The following is a 17,921-nucleotide window of genomic DNA, read 5'->3' as shown; positions in this document are numbered from 1 at the left end:
GGGAGGCTGGGAAACTGATGCGCTGCTTGACTGGTGCGTGGAGCTGATGCCTTCCGCTTGGCTACAAAGTAGGTAAATGTCCCCTCAAAGTTCAGTCCGGAGGGGGACATGGACTTTCACCTACCCTGTGGCGCTCATTCGACACGGTGTGCATGTCGGTACGAATAGCCTAGTTGGAGTTTTCTTAATAACTTTGGGCCTGATTCACAGAACTAACTTAAGACAAAATCCTAAACTTACTACTTTTGGTATTCACAGAAGTTAGGATTTTGTCTTAAGACAGACTAAAGACAGACTTAAGACAGTCTTAAGTTAGGATTTTGTCTTAAGTATGTCTTAAGTCTGACTTAAGTTTGTCTTAAGACAAACTTAAGACAAAATCCTAACTTCTGTGAATACCAAAAGTAGTAAGTTTAGGATTTTGTCTTAAGTTAGTTCTGTGAATCAGCCCCTTTGTGCCTGATTACGACCCTGGTGGTCCGGAAACTGCTGTCGCTTTTTGGTGGTCCACCTGCTCGCATAACTGGTGGTCCGACCACCGGATTACAATGGGGGCGAGGAGACTGCCTCCAGACCATCACCTCCGCCAACATTCCTGCTCCCGTGGCAGGTGAGGCCGAGGCGGCCAATGGAGGCAATCCCGGCTCCTGCACCGGCATCCTCATTACGACCTACCTTTATGACAAACTTTTAATGGCGGGCACACCGCCATGAAAAGGTCTGCGAAATGGCAGGTCATAGGGCAATAACACAAGGCTGTAGGACAAAAATGCCCTTGTGACGTGGCCGGTGCTAAGCTGGTGGCCTCTGACGTCATTTCGGTATGCGCACTGTTTTCTTGCACAACTTGATGCAAGGAAACAGTGCACCTGCCTGACTGGAGGGACCGCAGTATGGCCGGCATTGGCTGCAGGCTTTTTCCTAGAGTCGCAGAATGCCGCCACCATGGATGTGCCACCAACACACTGACAGGCCCGCGGGAACGTCGAAGTGCGGCAGTCTGGATGCAGCTCGCTTGGCGACGTTCTCCCAACCGCTGCTGCTGCGGGATGGTGCTGTGAGCTCCAAAGTCGAAATCAGCCCCTTAGTAATTTGAATCAAACGTAACTGGTGTGGTCTAAGTCCTTGCGTGCACTTACTGTCTCAGTGGATGCATGTGTTGGGTAGTCACTTAACACCTGAGCTTTCGGGTGCCTACCTGCTCATGCCAGGCTACCCCCGGGGAACTGGTAACCCCAGTTCCCACACCCTCCCATGCTCAGCTCGTCATGAGCCACGGTTCCCGTGTGCTCATGCTTTAGAACGCTCGCACGCTGGGCAAATTCCCCTGCTATGCGAGCGTTCTAAAGAAACGGGTGTGGTCATGACGAGCTCAGCTCGTCATGAGCACACGAGCACCGTGGCTCATGACGAGCTGAGCTCGTCATGAGCACCTGGGAGCTGCGCGCGCCACCCCTCCCCCCAGCACAGCAGGGGAATGTGGCTAGGAGACAAGGGGTTAATGTGACGTGGTTAATGACATAAGCAGAACTCAGGGGAGAGGAGTGAACCCGAAACCCACTGTGGGTCACTGGTGAGCAGGTCTCCAGAGGGCGAAGGAGGCTCAACCGCTAGACATTAACAACCAGTGCATTTCTTTCTTCCTTTCTTCTGGATCTCACTCCTGCCTGCTCTGAATTGAACCCTCCTTACTTCTGTGGCTTTGACTTTGCTTCTCTGTGTTTCAGCTTCTGAAGTTTGTTCCCGAGAAGAGCGACATCGATCTTCTGGAGGAGCACAAGCACGAGATCGATCGCATGGCTCGGGCCGACCGCTTCCTCTACGAAATGAGCAGGTACGACGCATGGGTCCTCCAGGGCAGATGCATCCACCGGGGAGCACACCTCTGGCCAGGGTACGCTCTGATCCTGGCCACGCTGGGCTGTCGGAGGCGTCAATCAAGGTGGGATCACACTGGTTCCAGCCACATCTTCGGCTTATCACTCAACTCTACGCACCAACATGTTGACAATAAAATAGGAGAGTAGTCCTACTGAATTTATTAGACACATCACTCTGTCCGTAGACAATTGAGTGAGAAAAGACAATACCGAAATGATGAGTGAGTATAAGGTGAAGTAAGGTGACGAAACTTCACTCCTAAATTCATTCCTAACTTTAGGACTCCTAAATGCCTTCTGTGAACACCCGGAAGTCTTAAAGTTAGGATTTTTCTCAGTTAAGGAGTAGTTAACTTTAGGACTCCTAAACTGAGAAAAATCCTAACTTTAAGACTTTCGGTATTCACAGCAGGCATTTAGGAGTCCTAAAGTTAAGGACTCCTAACTTCTGTGAATACCGAAATGAGTAAGTGCCTTCTGTGAATACCAAAATGAGTAAGTACCTTCTGTGAATACCGAAATGAGTAAGTGCCTTCTGTGAATACCGAAATGAGTAAGTGCCTTCTGTGAATACCGAAATGAGTAGGTGCCTTCTGTGAATACCAAAATGAGTAAGTGCCTTCTGTGAATACCGAAATGAGTAGGTGCCTTCTGTGAATACCAAAATGAGTAAGTACCTTCTGTGAATACCGAAATGAGTAAGTGCCTTCTGTGAATACCGAAATGAGTAAGTGCCTTCTGTGAATACCAAAATGAGTAAGTGCCTTCTGTGAATACCAAAATGAGTAAGTGCCTTCTGTGAATAACAAAATGAGTAAGTGCCTTCTGTGAATAACAAAATGAGTAAGTGCCTTCTGTGAATACCAAAATGAGTAAGTGCCTTCTGTGAATAACAAAATGGTAGTAAGTTTAGGATTTTGTCTTAAGTTAGTTCTGTGAATCGGGCCCGTAGTGTGAAACATGCCGGCAGCAGGAGTGAAGGCACGCTCACGGCTGCCGCAGACCCTCCATCAGTGGATGGTGGTCTTTAGAACGACGGCCCCTCACGTCCTTTCACTCTCGCTTTTCCAGGATCGATCACTACCAGAATCGACTGCAGGCTTTGTTCTTCAAGAAGAAGTTCCCCGAACGCTTGGCGGAGTCGAAGCCAAAGGTGGAAGGTGAGTCGCGTGCACTGCTTCTATGTGAGGCTGAGAAGGGTGGGTGGGTGGGAGTGAAGGTTACCACTGGTGGTGTAAGGGGAAGTAACTTACTGCCCATTACAGAAGGGGAAATTCTGCCTGAAGATGAGAAACACTCTTCCTACCACAGTAGCGGCAATGCGGGATAGCGCTAGCGTTCACTCCGCTCTGACCTGGTCTTAACTAGTGTAAAATGTAGACCCGGGGAGTGTGTACTCATGGCACACTTTGGGAATAACACAGAAGTAATTTTTTGCTATGGTTTCCCATTTCTTGCCCTCGTATTAACTATTAACACAATACACCCCTCTTAGCTGATGACAAAAGAAGCATTATGTGATCTGCTGACGCCATTTTCTTTCTGCTGGAAGGAACCACCATTTTATTTACCCATGCAATAATGCCAGAGCCCCACCTGTAGTACGGTATGATAACACCCTTGAGAGTGGTAATCTTAGCAGAGCGGTTAATTCCATTATAAGAGTCGACGGTCCTCGTTTAGAGGTGGGTGGTTGCAGGACATCCACCAGCAATCATTGGACATCTCCACCCCCTTGCTGTTTCACCGCCACTTTTAGAGGTAGAGACGATGCTGCTGTCTAGGGATGTATGACATTACAACGCATACTTTTACAACGTATACCTTTACAACGCATTTTTTACAACGCAACATCCATTACAACTCATTCCATTACAACGCATACCATTACCACGAATTTTTAAAAACTACCTTTACAACGCATTCCATTACAACGCATACTACCTTTACAACACATACCATTACAACGCATACCATTACATTGCATGTATGGTAAGTATTGGATAGTGTAGGGGTAAAAATTACTATTCTAACTCCAGGGGGGTGCAACAGTAGGGTAAGTGTTGGATAGTGTAGGGGTAAAAATTACTATTCTAACTCCAGAGGGGTGCAACAGTAGGGTAAGTGTTGGATAGTGTAGGGGTAAAAATTACTATTCTAACTCCAGAGGGGTGCAACAGTAGGGTAAGTGTTGGATAGTGTAGGGGTAAAAATTACTATTCTAACTCCAGGGGGTGCAACAGTAGGGTAAGTGTTGGAAGGTGTAGGGGTTAAAATTGCTATTCTAACTCCAGATGGTGCAACAGTAGGGTAAGTGTTGGATAGTGTAAGGGTACTATGCGTTGTGATGGTATGCGTTGTAATGGTATGCGTTGTAATGAATGCGTTGTAATGACATGCGTTGTAGTGGTATGCGTTGTAGTGTCATGCGTTGTAATGGTTGCGTTGTAATGGCATGCGATGTAATGGATGTTACGTTGTAAAAGTTTCATTGTAATGGTAGTGCGTTATAAAAGTTGCGTTGTAAAGGTTGTTTCCCGCTGTCTAGACCGGCTTAAACCAATGAGGCTCTGCCATCGAGCATGGCATTGAAAAGATTGCCCTGTTTATGGCGGCCCCTCCAAGCGCTTCCTCGCCATTTTCTTTCCATACCAGATACACCAAATCAGAGCAGCAAAAACATTGAAACCCTCCATACACTTGGGTTAAACACCCAGCTTATCTTTCTGTGAGGGGTAGTTTTTGGGCAACAAATAGATTGCCATCTGGTCTGCCAAACCAATCGCCACGTTGGGCCTAGCTGCATTAAATAGTATCAATGTGCTTTTACATTGTCAGCAAAAACACATTTCTGGAAACTTTCCCACCTTGGACCGTATGACAAAGTGCTCCCGATGCGCAACGGGCATGTGCGCCTGCTTTGTGCACCCCCGGGGCACTGTGGTATAACAGAAGGGGCCGGAGACGCTTGTGCGGCCCCTTCAGTAATACAGATAGAGCTGGTGCGTATGCAGCGTCGGTGCTATCGTTAAAGAGCGTTCCCTCATTTGAATGGAGGCGTGGTCCCATGCGAACAACGGGATATATTTGCCCATGCCGTAATATGGGCGTGGGCGCAGAGGCAAAGAAGCTGTCAGGAAGCGCATTGAAAGAACGCCTGAAAAAAGTGGCACTCGGTTAGTGCACCCCCTGATGGCAGCCCTCTGGATGGGGGTAAAGGGGTCCTATTGACCCCCCAGATACCCTATGGAGGCTGCTGAAGTGACTCACTGCCCCCACCTGCAAAGGGATCCCCACTTCCTCCTTAAAGTGCATGCGGGTTGGCACCTGCACAGTGAAACATGGAGTCGGTTTGAAGCAGCCGATCCGTATTTCACTTGAATGCGCTGCCTCAGGGCAGCATGAGCTCACAGTTTTACAGTGAACTGTAACTTTGGGCAAATCTTTTATGAATCTTATGGTTCCTGTTGGGGATTTGTATATTAGTGGCTGATGTTTGCATAGAAATGTGAAAAGATTCCACTTAGTGGGAACATGATAGAAACAATGAGTCCTATTTCTGTTTCTACGATAAATGAGGTTGAGATGTATTTTTGAGTCCTGTAGGCACCATGTGATTGTCCTTTGCTTGCGAGGCAATGCCGGCATGCACTGTGGTGGGTATTCACTAGGGGCCGATTTACAAGCCCCTTGCGCCACTTTTGCGTCACTTTTCCCATGTTAAAAGTGACGCAAAAGTGGCGCAAAGGGCTTGTAAATCTGCCCCTAGGTCCTCAGACTCCGTTTGTTATGATGCTGTCCGACCTGTCACCTGGGTGTTCCTAAGTCTTCCTGGACGCCTTTCTTCGCTCTCTTTACACGTCTCCTTCTTGTTTCTAGCTCTTCTACTCGCCTGCAGAGAGTTGACCCGCAGCAAGCGGTTGAAACAGCTCTTGGAGATCGTCCTGGCCTTTGGAAACTACATGAACAAAGGCCAAAGAGGCAACGCCTTCGGCTTCAAGGTCTCCAGCTTGAATAAGATTGCCGACACCAAGTCCAGCATAGACAGGTAAGCCCTGAGAGCCGGAGCCGTGTGTCGTTTAACTGTAGCAGCCGACACGTCGCCGTCTGCTAATGCAGAGTCCAGTTTTCACGAAGATCCATTCAGAGCAGGCATCCGCAGAATGGCATGAGGTGTCCCTGGTGTCATTGTGTTGATGTTGACATGTATTTGATTATTAACACCTTGGCTACGCCGCCGATTTTGCGGAAGTGCGGCACTCCCGCAAAACGGGTGGGGCCGCGTCGGCCATTGGCCGACGGGAGCACCAGCGAGGTAGCGTTCCGACGGCAGCATGGAAGGGGTTAAGTGTAAAAAAACAAGAGCGACCCCTTACAGCCAAGAGCCAGGGTACTATAGTCAGTATTCAAAAAACAACTACTCTTGACAATTGTCTAACAAATCCATATGTGCACTATTTATACAAACAATCACACCATAATACTTCACCAGTCTAGAAAAAGGAGAAAAAAACAGGAATGTGTGTATATAAAAAAAGTTTTTTTCAATTAAAACATCAGCAGAATGTACATCACATGATTCTCAGCAATAATAAAAATAGATAAAATGGCAAACAAAGATTCAAAATATTAAAAAGACATCAAAGAGAGATACAAAAAACAGACATAAGAATTGGTCATTAGCAATGGCTATTCCAAAAGAATCAATGACAGTATTGACAACATTTGATATTTTACATTCAATCAATACCATTCGTTCCTTGGATGTAACCTCACAAGGACAAGCATCGTCGCCCACACCCCTCCAATCTCACTGACCATGCCCCACCCCTGCCCTCTGGCAGCCAATCTGAAACAGGCAGGCCACATACTGAGCACCGAAAGGCCACTCTCTGTATGATGAGTCTTCAGATGCCTTCTTAGGTCTTTGCTATATAGAGCTTAAGCTGTCTGTAGACAGACATATTATTTCCAGTATGCTTTGGAGTGGACTTTGGATCAACCCCTTTCTCCTGATTGGATGGATTTCTTGTCTGTCTCTTTTGTGTGCTTCTGATTGGATGCCTTTACTCACTATTCTTGTGTTTGTCCTTCCCGGACCATTCCGGCCTCACAGGTTCTGATTGGATGAGTAGTATCCTATTCACTGTTCACTTGAGTGGACTCTTATTTTTTTTATATTTTACTTTCAACCCTTCCTCGAAGTGCATGTGTTTCTTTGCCCTCGTTCCCCAATTGTATCTTCCTCTCCCTCTGTGCTTTCCTCACTCCCCATAGCCCCGTTCCCCAATGCTTCACACCCTGCTCCCATCTCTGTTCCCAATTTGCTCCCCATGTTAAACAGAAATAAAAAAAATCCTCTTTTTTATTTTTAATGAGAGCTCGACAACAGCAAAGTAACACTTGCTTGTTTACATACATTTTTGTGCATTATGCCACTTATTATTCTTTTTTTAAATATATTTTATTATATACCACACCAACATGGCTCTCCTCCATATTAACAGTCAATTAAAAATCTCTGAATGAATTACGTGTGTGCACGTATCAAGACGCATGTGTGTTCATGAGTCATAACACACGCATGTGCATTGCCAGCCATCTTGGATTGGGTTTTGTTTCGTAAAAAAAAGATTTCAAAATTGCCAGCCATGCATACACAGCGCTTTGATGCATGCACACTCATGCAGTTGTCAACGCGCATTGGAAAAGCCTACTACTCAGCAGAGCCAAGACCTGCTAGCTTTGCCAGTGCTTTTTTCAACAACTGCCTTTACAGACACAGCAATAACACGCAGGAAAATACAGCAATGGTTACCTTGCCCAGGGAGAAAACTCAGCTACACGGGTGTGGAGGACTGGGGTGTTTCTTGATTTGATGGGTGATTCTCTGCTGGGCCAGCAGTGTGAGGCCACTGAGTCATGAGCCCTTTGTAAGTACACATGGGGTCTCCTCCAGCCTCAAGGGTGCCTGGAACCAACCCCCTGAAGCCTCTCTACTGATGCTCTAATGGTGTCAGCTTCAAACATTATCTGTTGCCATGTTTACAAGCCATTGGTGAGATACTGGGGGCATGAGGTAACTCTGGAAAGAGAACCTCTCAGTGGATTTGAATGGGAGATCCCAACGCGTTTCGTTCCCTTTGAAGGAACTTCGTCAGGGCTGAAAACAATGTAAAACAACATATAAATACACACACATATATACACTATTTACAAAACCAACATACATATATAATCACAATATACAAAACAAATGGCACTAATACAAGACAATCACACAAATTCTCAATGTATCTAAAAAACATTGTACATACACATATATAAATACATAAAGACATAATACGTGAAGGTGCGTGTTCAATTAAAACATTTATATGTTGTTTTACATTGTTTGCAGCCCTGAGGAAGTTCCTTCAAAGGGACCGAAACGCGTTGGCTGTTGTTCCGATTTTTACTGAGAAGAATAAAAACATATTGATAAAGTTTATCCCTGGCTCTGCCGTGACTGCTTATCTGGTGCTGCCGCTACGCTTCTTGAATCTTCCTCTGGAATTCCAGTGGGACCCAACCACAGCAGGTCCCAAAGGCTCAATGCACAGAAATTGATATATATGGGACTTTATGATTGAGGTGCTCAATTTTGTAGTCGGCTGTGGATCCTATTGTATTCTTTTACATGTTTGGACCCCGTTATCACTTCACGAAGTCGCTACATTTGAAGTGCCATCCCAGATCCTTCATACAGATCTGAGACTCACCTTAGGGCAACAAACTTCAGACCCTTCTTCTAAAATAATGGTCCGAGTGAGCGTGGCTAAACGGCTACATGGGCGGAAGCAATCTAGACCACAGGACCGGGTAGGCTACCAAAGTCGTTGTTGGAAATTAATTCTAAATGGTGGTCAAGGGTGCTGATGCACGCGGTGTCTTTGGTTCAGTATCTCACCGAATGGTGTCACGGAAGTCCCTATCGTGCTCGTTTACCAATAGGGCTCATCGGAGGACCCATCCGTCTGATGACCTATTTCCTTGCTAGACTGCATGGCAAAGGTGTTGGAAAACATCTTGGGCCATATGTATCAAGGTACCCATTTGGGATTCTGACATAGCGATTTTTTTAGAAATCGCTATTTGAGAATCACAAATTCGTATGTATGTACAAATTTGCAATGTTTTTGCAAATTCTTAGTATTCCTTAATTGCGATTCGCAAATTGCGAACCGCAATTAAGGAATACTTTCCCATTCATTTTTATGGGCCAGGAGGCCCATAGGAATGAATGGGAAGGTATTCTCAATTTTGCGATTCGCAATTTGAAAATCGCAAATTGAGAATAATTTCAAGGGTGCAGAGGTGTCCAAAGGACACCCTGTTGCACCCCTGAAATAAGCATGGGTGCACATGTGGCGCACATACTTACCCTGAGGGCATGTATGTGCGTCACATGGCACTGTTGAAAAATGCAAAAATTGGCATTTTTCAAGGAATTCGCAAATTACCACCAACAATTTGCGATTCCTTAAGGACAATTTGCAATTTTTTTTGCTTCATACATTGCATTTAAGGAATCGCAAAATTTGCGATTCCTTCAATGCAATTGCGATTCCTTATTTTGCACCAGATTTTCCTTTATACATACCATTTTGCGAATTTCGGCATTTGCGAATGCGAATTTGCTTCATACATATGGACCCTAGTGTTGGACTTGTGTGCATGGTCAGTGCCAACAGCGCGTTGCTGTGGCCTGGAATGAAGGGCAGTATTCCATGACGTGGCCATGGGTGTCTTGCGGTCTAAACGCGGGGTTTGTGACCTCACCAGCACCCTCTTACATTTGGATATCCATGTTCACACCAACATCAGCTGAAGATGAGTAACATCCTTGGTCTGTACCAACAATGTATGCATCAGCATGACCGCCCAAATTCTGGCCTTGGAATACCATGTATCAGTCACACGGATTGTGTCATACGTGTGCTCACCATATTGTCCTTCGGTGGCATGAATGAATGTCAGTCTGTTTGTGAACCTAAATGTTTTTCAACCAATAATTGCACATTTAAGGCCATAGGATGCAGAACGGTAGTAAGAAATGACCCTTAGTTCATGGATGGTTTTGGATTGAGTGGGTAAAGCACTACTGCCGTTTAGGCGCCCTCTTTACGCAAAAGCCCACCCCGTTGGATTACACAGGCACTTTGCATTATAACTGGATTATCCACTGTAAATGGAAAGGAAACCCTTGTAAAATGCTTATGGAAAACTAGACGTAAATATTAAAGAAACCTAGGGGCATATTACCAACAACTAGTGATATTGATCGCTAAATGCTCTTAGCGACTTTTTTTTATTGCTGCCTATCGCTGGATATGTTAGCAGGGAAAACATGCTATTAGCAATGTTTTTCTCCATTGTGCTAAAATATCCAGCGATAGCGGCGTAATGCGAGAATATTGCTGAGAATACAGCGATATTCACGCATTAGCGACGAAATGCTCTTAGCCATGTTATCCACCTCCCATTGGATAACATAACTGGTCAGAGCAGGCGATAGTTTTTGGCGATAGCGGGAATATTTCCATCGCTACGCCAACCTTGTTAATAGGCGATAGCGACGTTAGCGACTGCTTTCAGGGTTGGGTACGCCCACTTTGCATGTCATTAGCGATAAATATCGCTGACATGCAAAGCGGGCCCCAAACCGCTCGCTATCGCCTTCAAGCTGTCGCTAACTGCTGTTAGCGACAGCTTGATAATAGGGCGATAGAAAACGGCCGCTAAACCGGCGAAAATTGCATATCGCCCCCCTTGATAATATGCCCCTGAATCCTTTCTAAAGTCGTCCTAGCAGTATACTAGGATGTTTAGCCACAACAAGGAGTGGGGTTGTACTGGAAGGCTTTCTTGGCCATGATCAACCTTCACATTCTGGCAGAATGACGTCCGTCACACTCGAGATTTCACTGGGACTAAAAGTAAAAGAATTCTGAAACTCTGAAAACACTTTGCAGCCTAATAAGGAAGTGGTCAACCAAACTGAAGAGTTCACCATTTTATTGATAAATAAGTAAGAGCATGAAAACACTGCTGCCTTTCATCCCAGGGGGCTTCTTACTTGGACTAGATACTCGCGGCGGGATCCAGCCTGGATCTGGCCTTCAGTGATGGTGGCACCGCTATTAACACTGACCACAAGCAGTGTTTTCTTTCAGTATCAGAAATGTTGTTTGACCCATCTGGAAAGTGGTGGGAAGAGTGCCAGCACTTTAAGTCTCTCTTTGGAAATCAAGGATATTCATGTATCTCGTAATTAGGGCCAGATGTAGGTAAAATGTATTTTCCGACTCTTAAATACCGACTCATACAGAATCAGAAAACGGAATGTAGATAAAAAATCGGTAAAATATACCGATTCGGTACCAATCGAAATATCCAATCAGTTTCTGCTAAAGATAAATCTTCTTGTGATCTCATCATTGCACAGATATTCCCACAATCCCACTTACACCCGGGGATGAAGTGCCATAGAGAACTATTAATGATAAATCTTTCCCCGATCACCGCTTGGCGTCCGCTTCAAAAGCACATTCTCTTACATTCCGTCATCCTTTGCTGCCGACAAAGTTGTGACTCTTCTCTACTGTTCCGTCCCAGGTCGCAGCCAATGAGAATGAAGGTTGCAGAGTGAGAGGTTAGTGGAAGCTCATCCCTGAGCTCCGGGTTGGGTTTCCACCAACATTCTGCAGAAGATTGACCACCTCTATCCCCGACCAACTCTTTCGATAGTGTTTTGCTAGAACAATCTAGTAATGGAGAGAGTTCAAGACATTGAAATGGGAGATCAGGCAATTTCAAGATTTGGAAAGACTGAAGGTCCCATCTAACATTTGCTTTATGTCTAGCATCGTTCAATTTCCAAGTCTCCTCATATCATTCCATAGGGTTCTCGGCGATCCCAGCCTTCGCCCCAATGAACACCGTCAATTAGGAACAAGAGTAACTGAATTGCAAATGCCATAAAATCCTCAAAACACCGGTGGTATTTTTGCAAAGTTTGGTCCTTGCCATCATGTTTTATTATAGCCTTATAGCCCGCCGTAGAGGGCTATACCGGCTATTAAAGGCCCTCTCCAGCGTTAAAGGCCCCAAGCCGAAGGCGAGGGCCTTTAACAAGGGAGCGGGACTTTAATAGCCGGTATAGCCCAGCTTCGAAGGCCTATAAGGCTATTAGAATATTCTGCCACTAGAGGACAAGAACAAAGCCTTATGGGAGCGTGAGGGGTTTGGAATTCCTGATTTTACACTCTTGCCAAGGATTCATAGTACAGCCGCTGTCCGACAAAGGTTTCCGCTGAGCTCACGGAACAGTCGAAACCCCAACTTGATTATAGACCTCAAAAACCGGTGAGCATCGCCAAGGGTCTGGAGGTGCGTTCACGGGCTGCCGTTGGACAAGTAATATATACAAGCCAGGATTATCCTGGTTGGATTCAGATGTGTTCCTACTCTTCTGTATCCATGGGAACGTTGTCTCAGACATTCCTCCCATGAACCCACCGTACCATGGTTGACAGGATTTCAGGCCGCCGGCGTCATGTTCAGGTTAGGGTTTCGACTGTTCCGTGAGCTCAGCGGAAACCTTTGTCGGACGGCGGCCGTACTATGAATCCTTGGCAAGAGTGTAAAATCAGGAATTTACTGGGGATTAGTGCCTACTATTACCACTAACAATCCAACAGACATTGATGCTTATGCTGTCTTCGGAACTATTCCAGTCTGAAGTCGCGGCATCGGTGCTGCCCTGGAGATGGGGGTGGTGGGTCGGGCGGAATAAAGGAACGAGTAACTGGATCCCTCGTGTGCCAGTAATTGCCTCTCCTATAGGTATAGGTTACTAATCCCTCACTCGGAGCTATCACTGTGAATTTACTTTGTTTGGCTTCAAAGTCATTGGTTGGAAAGAGTTTCTGTGCTTTGTGTGTCGCCGCGAGCTACCTCGAGAAAATGTAATACTGAGCCAGGGAACACGGTGCCCCGTTGGTGTTAACATTCAGCCAATCTTTTGCCTGTAGTACACGTTGCGTCAGTGCTGACTGTGCTCTCTTGAGGCTTCATGGTACAACTGCAAATGTCTGGATCTCACCTCAAATGTCTCTCACACTCCCCACTCAAGGGCTGCCAACCGGATGGATGAATTTGGGCTCTTGGCAGGGGAAACAACCTTTACAACGCAACTTTTATAACGCACTACCATTACAACGAATCTTTTACAACGCAACATTCATTACATCGCATGCCATTACAACGCAACCATTACAACGCATGACACTACAACCCATACCACTACAACACATGTCATTACAACGCATACCATTATAACGCATAACATTACAACGCATAGTACCCTTACACTATCCAACACTTACCCTACTGTTGCACCCCCTTGGAGTTAGAATAGTAATGTTTACCCCTACACTATCCAACACTTACTCCAATGTTGCACCCCCTTGGAGTTAGAATAGTAATTTTTACCCCTGTACTATCCAACACTTACCCTACTGTTGCACCACCTGGAGTTAGAATAGTAATTGTTACCCCTACACTATCCAACACTTACCCTACTGTTGCACCACCTGGAGTTAGAATAGTAATTTTTACCCCTACACTAGCCAACACTTACCCTACTGTTGCACCCCCTGGAGTTAGAATAGTACGTTTTTACCCCTACACTATCCAATACTTACCATACATGCAATGTAATGTTATGCGTTGTAATGGTATGCGTTGTAAAGGTAGTATGCGTTGTAATGGAATGCGTTGTAAAGGTAGTTTTTAAAAAATTGTTGTAATGGCATGCGTTGTACTGGAATGCGTTGTAATGGATGTTGCATTGCAAAAAATGCATTGTAAAGGTATGCGTTGTAAAAGTATGCGTTGTAACGTCACACATCCCTTGGCAGCCACCGTCTAGTTTCTTGGTTGGTGTTGGCCCTTGGGTTGGGCAGTATGTCAGGTGTAAGCCTATACAGCTCCCAATCTAGTCAACTATTTCACCTGTTGTTTTAGCAAAGAAGACAGAGAGAAGGTTAGTTTTCCTCAGCATAGACAAGTGCTGGAGTGACTAGTCAGCAAAATATTGTTTATGTTCCTACAAATGGCAGGCTTCTGAAGCTAGGGGTTTGGGTTGCCCGGTGGTCCACATAAGAGTAGCTCAAGCAAAGTAAAGAATAGTTTGTTCTGCTGCTATCACATAGGTGGAGGCCAATAGGGTTGGTAAGGATGTGTAATACATATGGTGGCCATATAATTGTATGGTCATAAAGCACATTTCCTATGATTTAGGTGTACCTATTCCCCAGAGGAAGGGTCTGCTGATGTTACCCATGCAGTTCAGGGTCTTCTGAGATCTTGCAGAGGGCACCTCAGTGATGTTTGCTCTCTTGTGCCACCTCACATGGTCCACCGTTGTCGCACATAGTGAGGCGTGGGAAGCCCATCCCGGTAGACATCACAGGTTACATTAACGATGTACACCCCTTGTAGACCAGTAAGAATGGTTTGCCCCATGGCCCTCATTCCACTTAAGGGCACATTCATAACTACGAGTGGACAGTGATTCATTCTGTAGTGACAATTATCACAGTGCGGGAAACAACCTTTAGAACGCAACTTTTACAACGCACTACCATGACAACGAAACTTTTCCAACGCAACATCCATTACAACGCATGCAATTACAACGCAACCATTACAACGCATGGCACTACAACGCACACCACTACAACGAATGTCATTACAACTCAGTCATTACAACGCATACCATTACAACGCATAACATTACCATCCAACACTTACCCTACTGTTGCACCCCCTGGAGTTAGAATAGTCAATTTTACCCCTACATTATCTAACACTTACCCTACTGTTGCACCCCCTGGAGTTAGAATAGTAATTTTTACCCCTACACTATCCAACACTTACCCTACTGTTGCACCCCCCTGGAGTTAGAATAGTAATTTTTACCCCTACACTATCCAACACTTACCCTACTGTTGCACCCCCTGGAGTTAGAATAGTCATTTTTACCCCTGCACTATCCAACACTTACCCTACTGTTGCACCCCCTGGAGTTAGAATAGTAATTTTTACCCGTACACTATCCAAACGTACCCTACTGTTGCACCCCCTGGAGTTAGAATAGTCATTTTTACCCCTACACTATCCAACACTTACCCTACTGTTGCACCCCCTGGAGTTGGAATAGTCATTTTTACCCCTACACTTCCCAATACTTACCAAACATACAATATAATGTTATGTGTTGTAATGGTATGCGTTGTAAAGGTATTATGCGTTGTAATGGAATGTGTTGTAAATGTAGTTTTTAAAATTTCGTTGTAATGGCATGCGTTGTAATGGTATGCGTTGTAATGGATGTTGCGTTGTAAAAAATGCGTTGTAAAGGTATGCGTTGTAAAAGTGTGCATTGTAACGTCATGCATCCCACAGTGCACAACCTTTCAACCTACCTGGAAAAGGGTCTCCGGGTAGACTGACGTCCACTCGGCCCCGGGTAACTTCTTTTAAAGCAGAATAGTTCTTTCTTTGAGTCCTGTCTGCTGTTTCGTACATACGTGATGTGTTCACGGTAACATCTCACTTTACTTTGCCCTCTGGTTGCAGGAACATTACCCTTTTGCACTACTTGATAATGCTGTTCGAGAAGACGTACCCGGACATCCTGAGCATCCAGGCGGAGCTCGAGCACCTACCCGAAGCTGCCAAAGTCAAGTAAGTTCACGGATGGCTTCCTGTATGGGTAAGGAATTGCAAAAGCCTATGCATGTAGGAATCGCTATAAAATTAGCGATTCCCAAACATTCCTTAATTGCGAGTCGCAATTTGCGAGTCGCAATTAAGAAATGCCTTCCCATTCATTCCTAGAATGAATGGGAGAATGCATGCGCAATTTCAAGGGTGCAAGGGTGTCAAAAGGACACCCCAAGGGCATGTGTGTGTGTAAACTACAACTTTGAAAAAGGCGCTTTAGTGCATTCTTCAAAGTTTTTGCAAATTACCATCAAGTACAAATTGATGGTAATTTGCGCCCCCTATTAGCAAAATCGCAATTTGCAATTCCATCATGCATTGCATTTAAGGAATCACAATTTGCAATTCCTTAAATGCAATCGCAATTTAAGAAATCTCAATATTTTGCGATTTTTTTTAATTGATAGAGGCTGACAGGTTGATGCATCACAGGAAGCCCTTTTTTTGGGTGAAAACAGCCAATTTTTGCGAATCGCACCGTTTGCGCTCGCAAAAATGGTTGATGCATGTGCCTGTAAGTGATGACGTGGCATGGAAGGCTACATAGCCCAAAATCATTTTACACAAAAGTTAAATATCCCAATGACCAACCTTCTTCTGTGTTTTGCGTGTTCCTTGCAGCCTGGCGGAGCTGGAGAAAGAAGTTAGCAACATCAAGAATGGACTGAAAGCTGTTGAGGCTGTAAGTAGTTCAAGAAACATGCAACAGATCTCATACTATAATGTCAAAAAAAGCTTCATTTCTCCTCGTTTTTTCCTCTTTCTATTTGTGCTGCATATATAGCAACAGCGTTTTGCCCGCTATGATTGTTTATGTGCTGGAAGGTATCTCTTCCTGCCCATGAACAATCATTAAAAATTGACAATTTGTAACTTCTACGTGTGCTGCACTAAGCAGTACAGCTACATTTAGCACCACCAGAGGGAGAAACACTGGGGTGCACCGCGTTCTTGTGAATACGGCTCATCCCTGCGTTTCGAAAGTGACGGAGTGCAGCGTTAGCCTTCTTGACTTACCTAACATTGCACTGTTGGTGTTATATGTTTTATTAGATTGTATATGCAACAACAATTTGTCCTGAGGATGGTCTCGGTGAATTAACTGGAAGAGACCGAAACGTCGACGCTACTACACCGTTTTGTCTCAAGACGCCAACATAAGAAATATGAACTTGTTTTGAATAGCTTACATTGTATATGACTATTCATGTATATGGGAGATACATATATGCAAACGGTGTATGTTACTACTGAAGAATTCACAGTAGTAGTCTTTGTGTTGCTTAAAAAGACTGTGGTCCTCAGCATGAATGTTGATATACTGTATTTATGAAAAATGAAATTGATTTGATATAAAAATCTGTGTCTTCACGTTCAGTTAATTTATGAGTTCACGTTAGTGACAAATGATGAATGAAAAAGTTTTTGTGAAATAATCCCTCAAGGTACATTTTCCATGTTACTGTCAAGAGGAGGGCATGGGAAACAAAATGGCCGCCTTCCTGCAATGATTATTTGTGTACCTTGGCAACCTGGCACTAGCCTCAATTTTAGTATGAAAAGCACATGTCAAGTAGAAAAAATGGTATGCGAGCTATGAGGAAAAATGTTACTCAATGCCCGCTGGCAATCTGGCACTGCTGGCATCGCACATTTCTTCCACTGAGAACCTGATATTTTGTAAAATGGTACATTGTAACCCTCAAATAATGTAAGAGAATTTCTTGTCTGCAGCTGGGCGATGGAACTTTCCGAAGGCTTAGAAACATGGGAGTGACCTCAGATGATATTATGTGATCTTACGCGTGCCCCGGGGTTACCTTTGATACGGGTACAAGCAAAATGTTGTTTCTTGCTATTGGCACAGCGGTTTGAAAATCTAATACCTTGCTCGTGGCACCCTTGGCGCGGGATCTTGTCCTTGGCACGCTCTTGTGTGCAGAGATATGCCACAGAGCTATTAGTCTGATTGCACTATTTGCAAAACGGTGACCACAGAGAGGCGCGTCCCTAGGACAGGCTGTTCTGCCGGCTATTTTTTTTAAATATCACAATTTAAAGCCTGTTCTAGGGCTTAGTTTGATGTTCTCATGTGGAAAAACAAGAGTTGGAATTCCTAGTTCTGGCTCAGTTTGTTTCCCAGACTCCTCTTTGGCCTGGGATCAGGTGGGCCAGGGTCACACAATGCTTGTGTTAGATGGGATCCAT

The 17,921-nt window shown here is 44.9% G+C and overlaps 1 protein-coding gene across 2 annotated transcripts in view; it reads left to right on the top strand.

The window, feature by feature from the left end:
- Positions 1 to 17,921, top strand: part of DAAM2 (dishevelled associated activator of morphogenesis 2) — a 648,121-nt gene that overhangs the window by 556,627 nt on the left and 73,573 nt on the right. For both annotated transcript variants that reach the window (XM_078647328.1, XM_078647329.1), the window contains 5 exons: positions 1,728 to 1,834; positions 2,952 to 3,040; positions 5,760 to 5,928; positions 15,567 to 15,674; positions 16,335 to 16,395. In XM_078647328.1, coding sequence (XP_078503454.1) covers positions 1,728 to 1,834; positions 2,952 to 3,040; positions 5,760 to 5,928; positions 15,567 to 15,674; positions 16,335 to 16,395 — 534 coding nt within the window. The remainder of the gene's footprint in view (positions 1 to 1,727; positions 1,835 to 2,951; positions 3,041 to 5,759; positions 5,929 to 15,566; positions 15,675 to 16,334; positions 16,396 to 17,921) is intronic.

Source organism: Lissotriton helveticus, chromosome 6 (assembly GCF_964261635.1).
Source record: "Lissotriton helveticus chromosome 6, aLisHel1.1, whole genome shotgun sequence".
Taxonomy (NCBI): Eukaryota; Metazoa; Chordata; class Amphibia; order Caudata; family Salamandridae; genus Lissotriton; species Lissotriton helveticus.
Note: the sequence above shows the minus strand (reverse complement) of the source record. Positions and strands in the feature narration are given on the sequence as shown.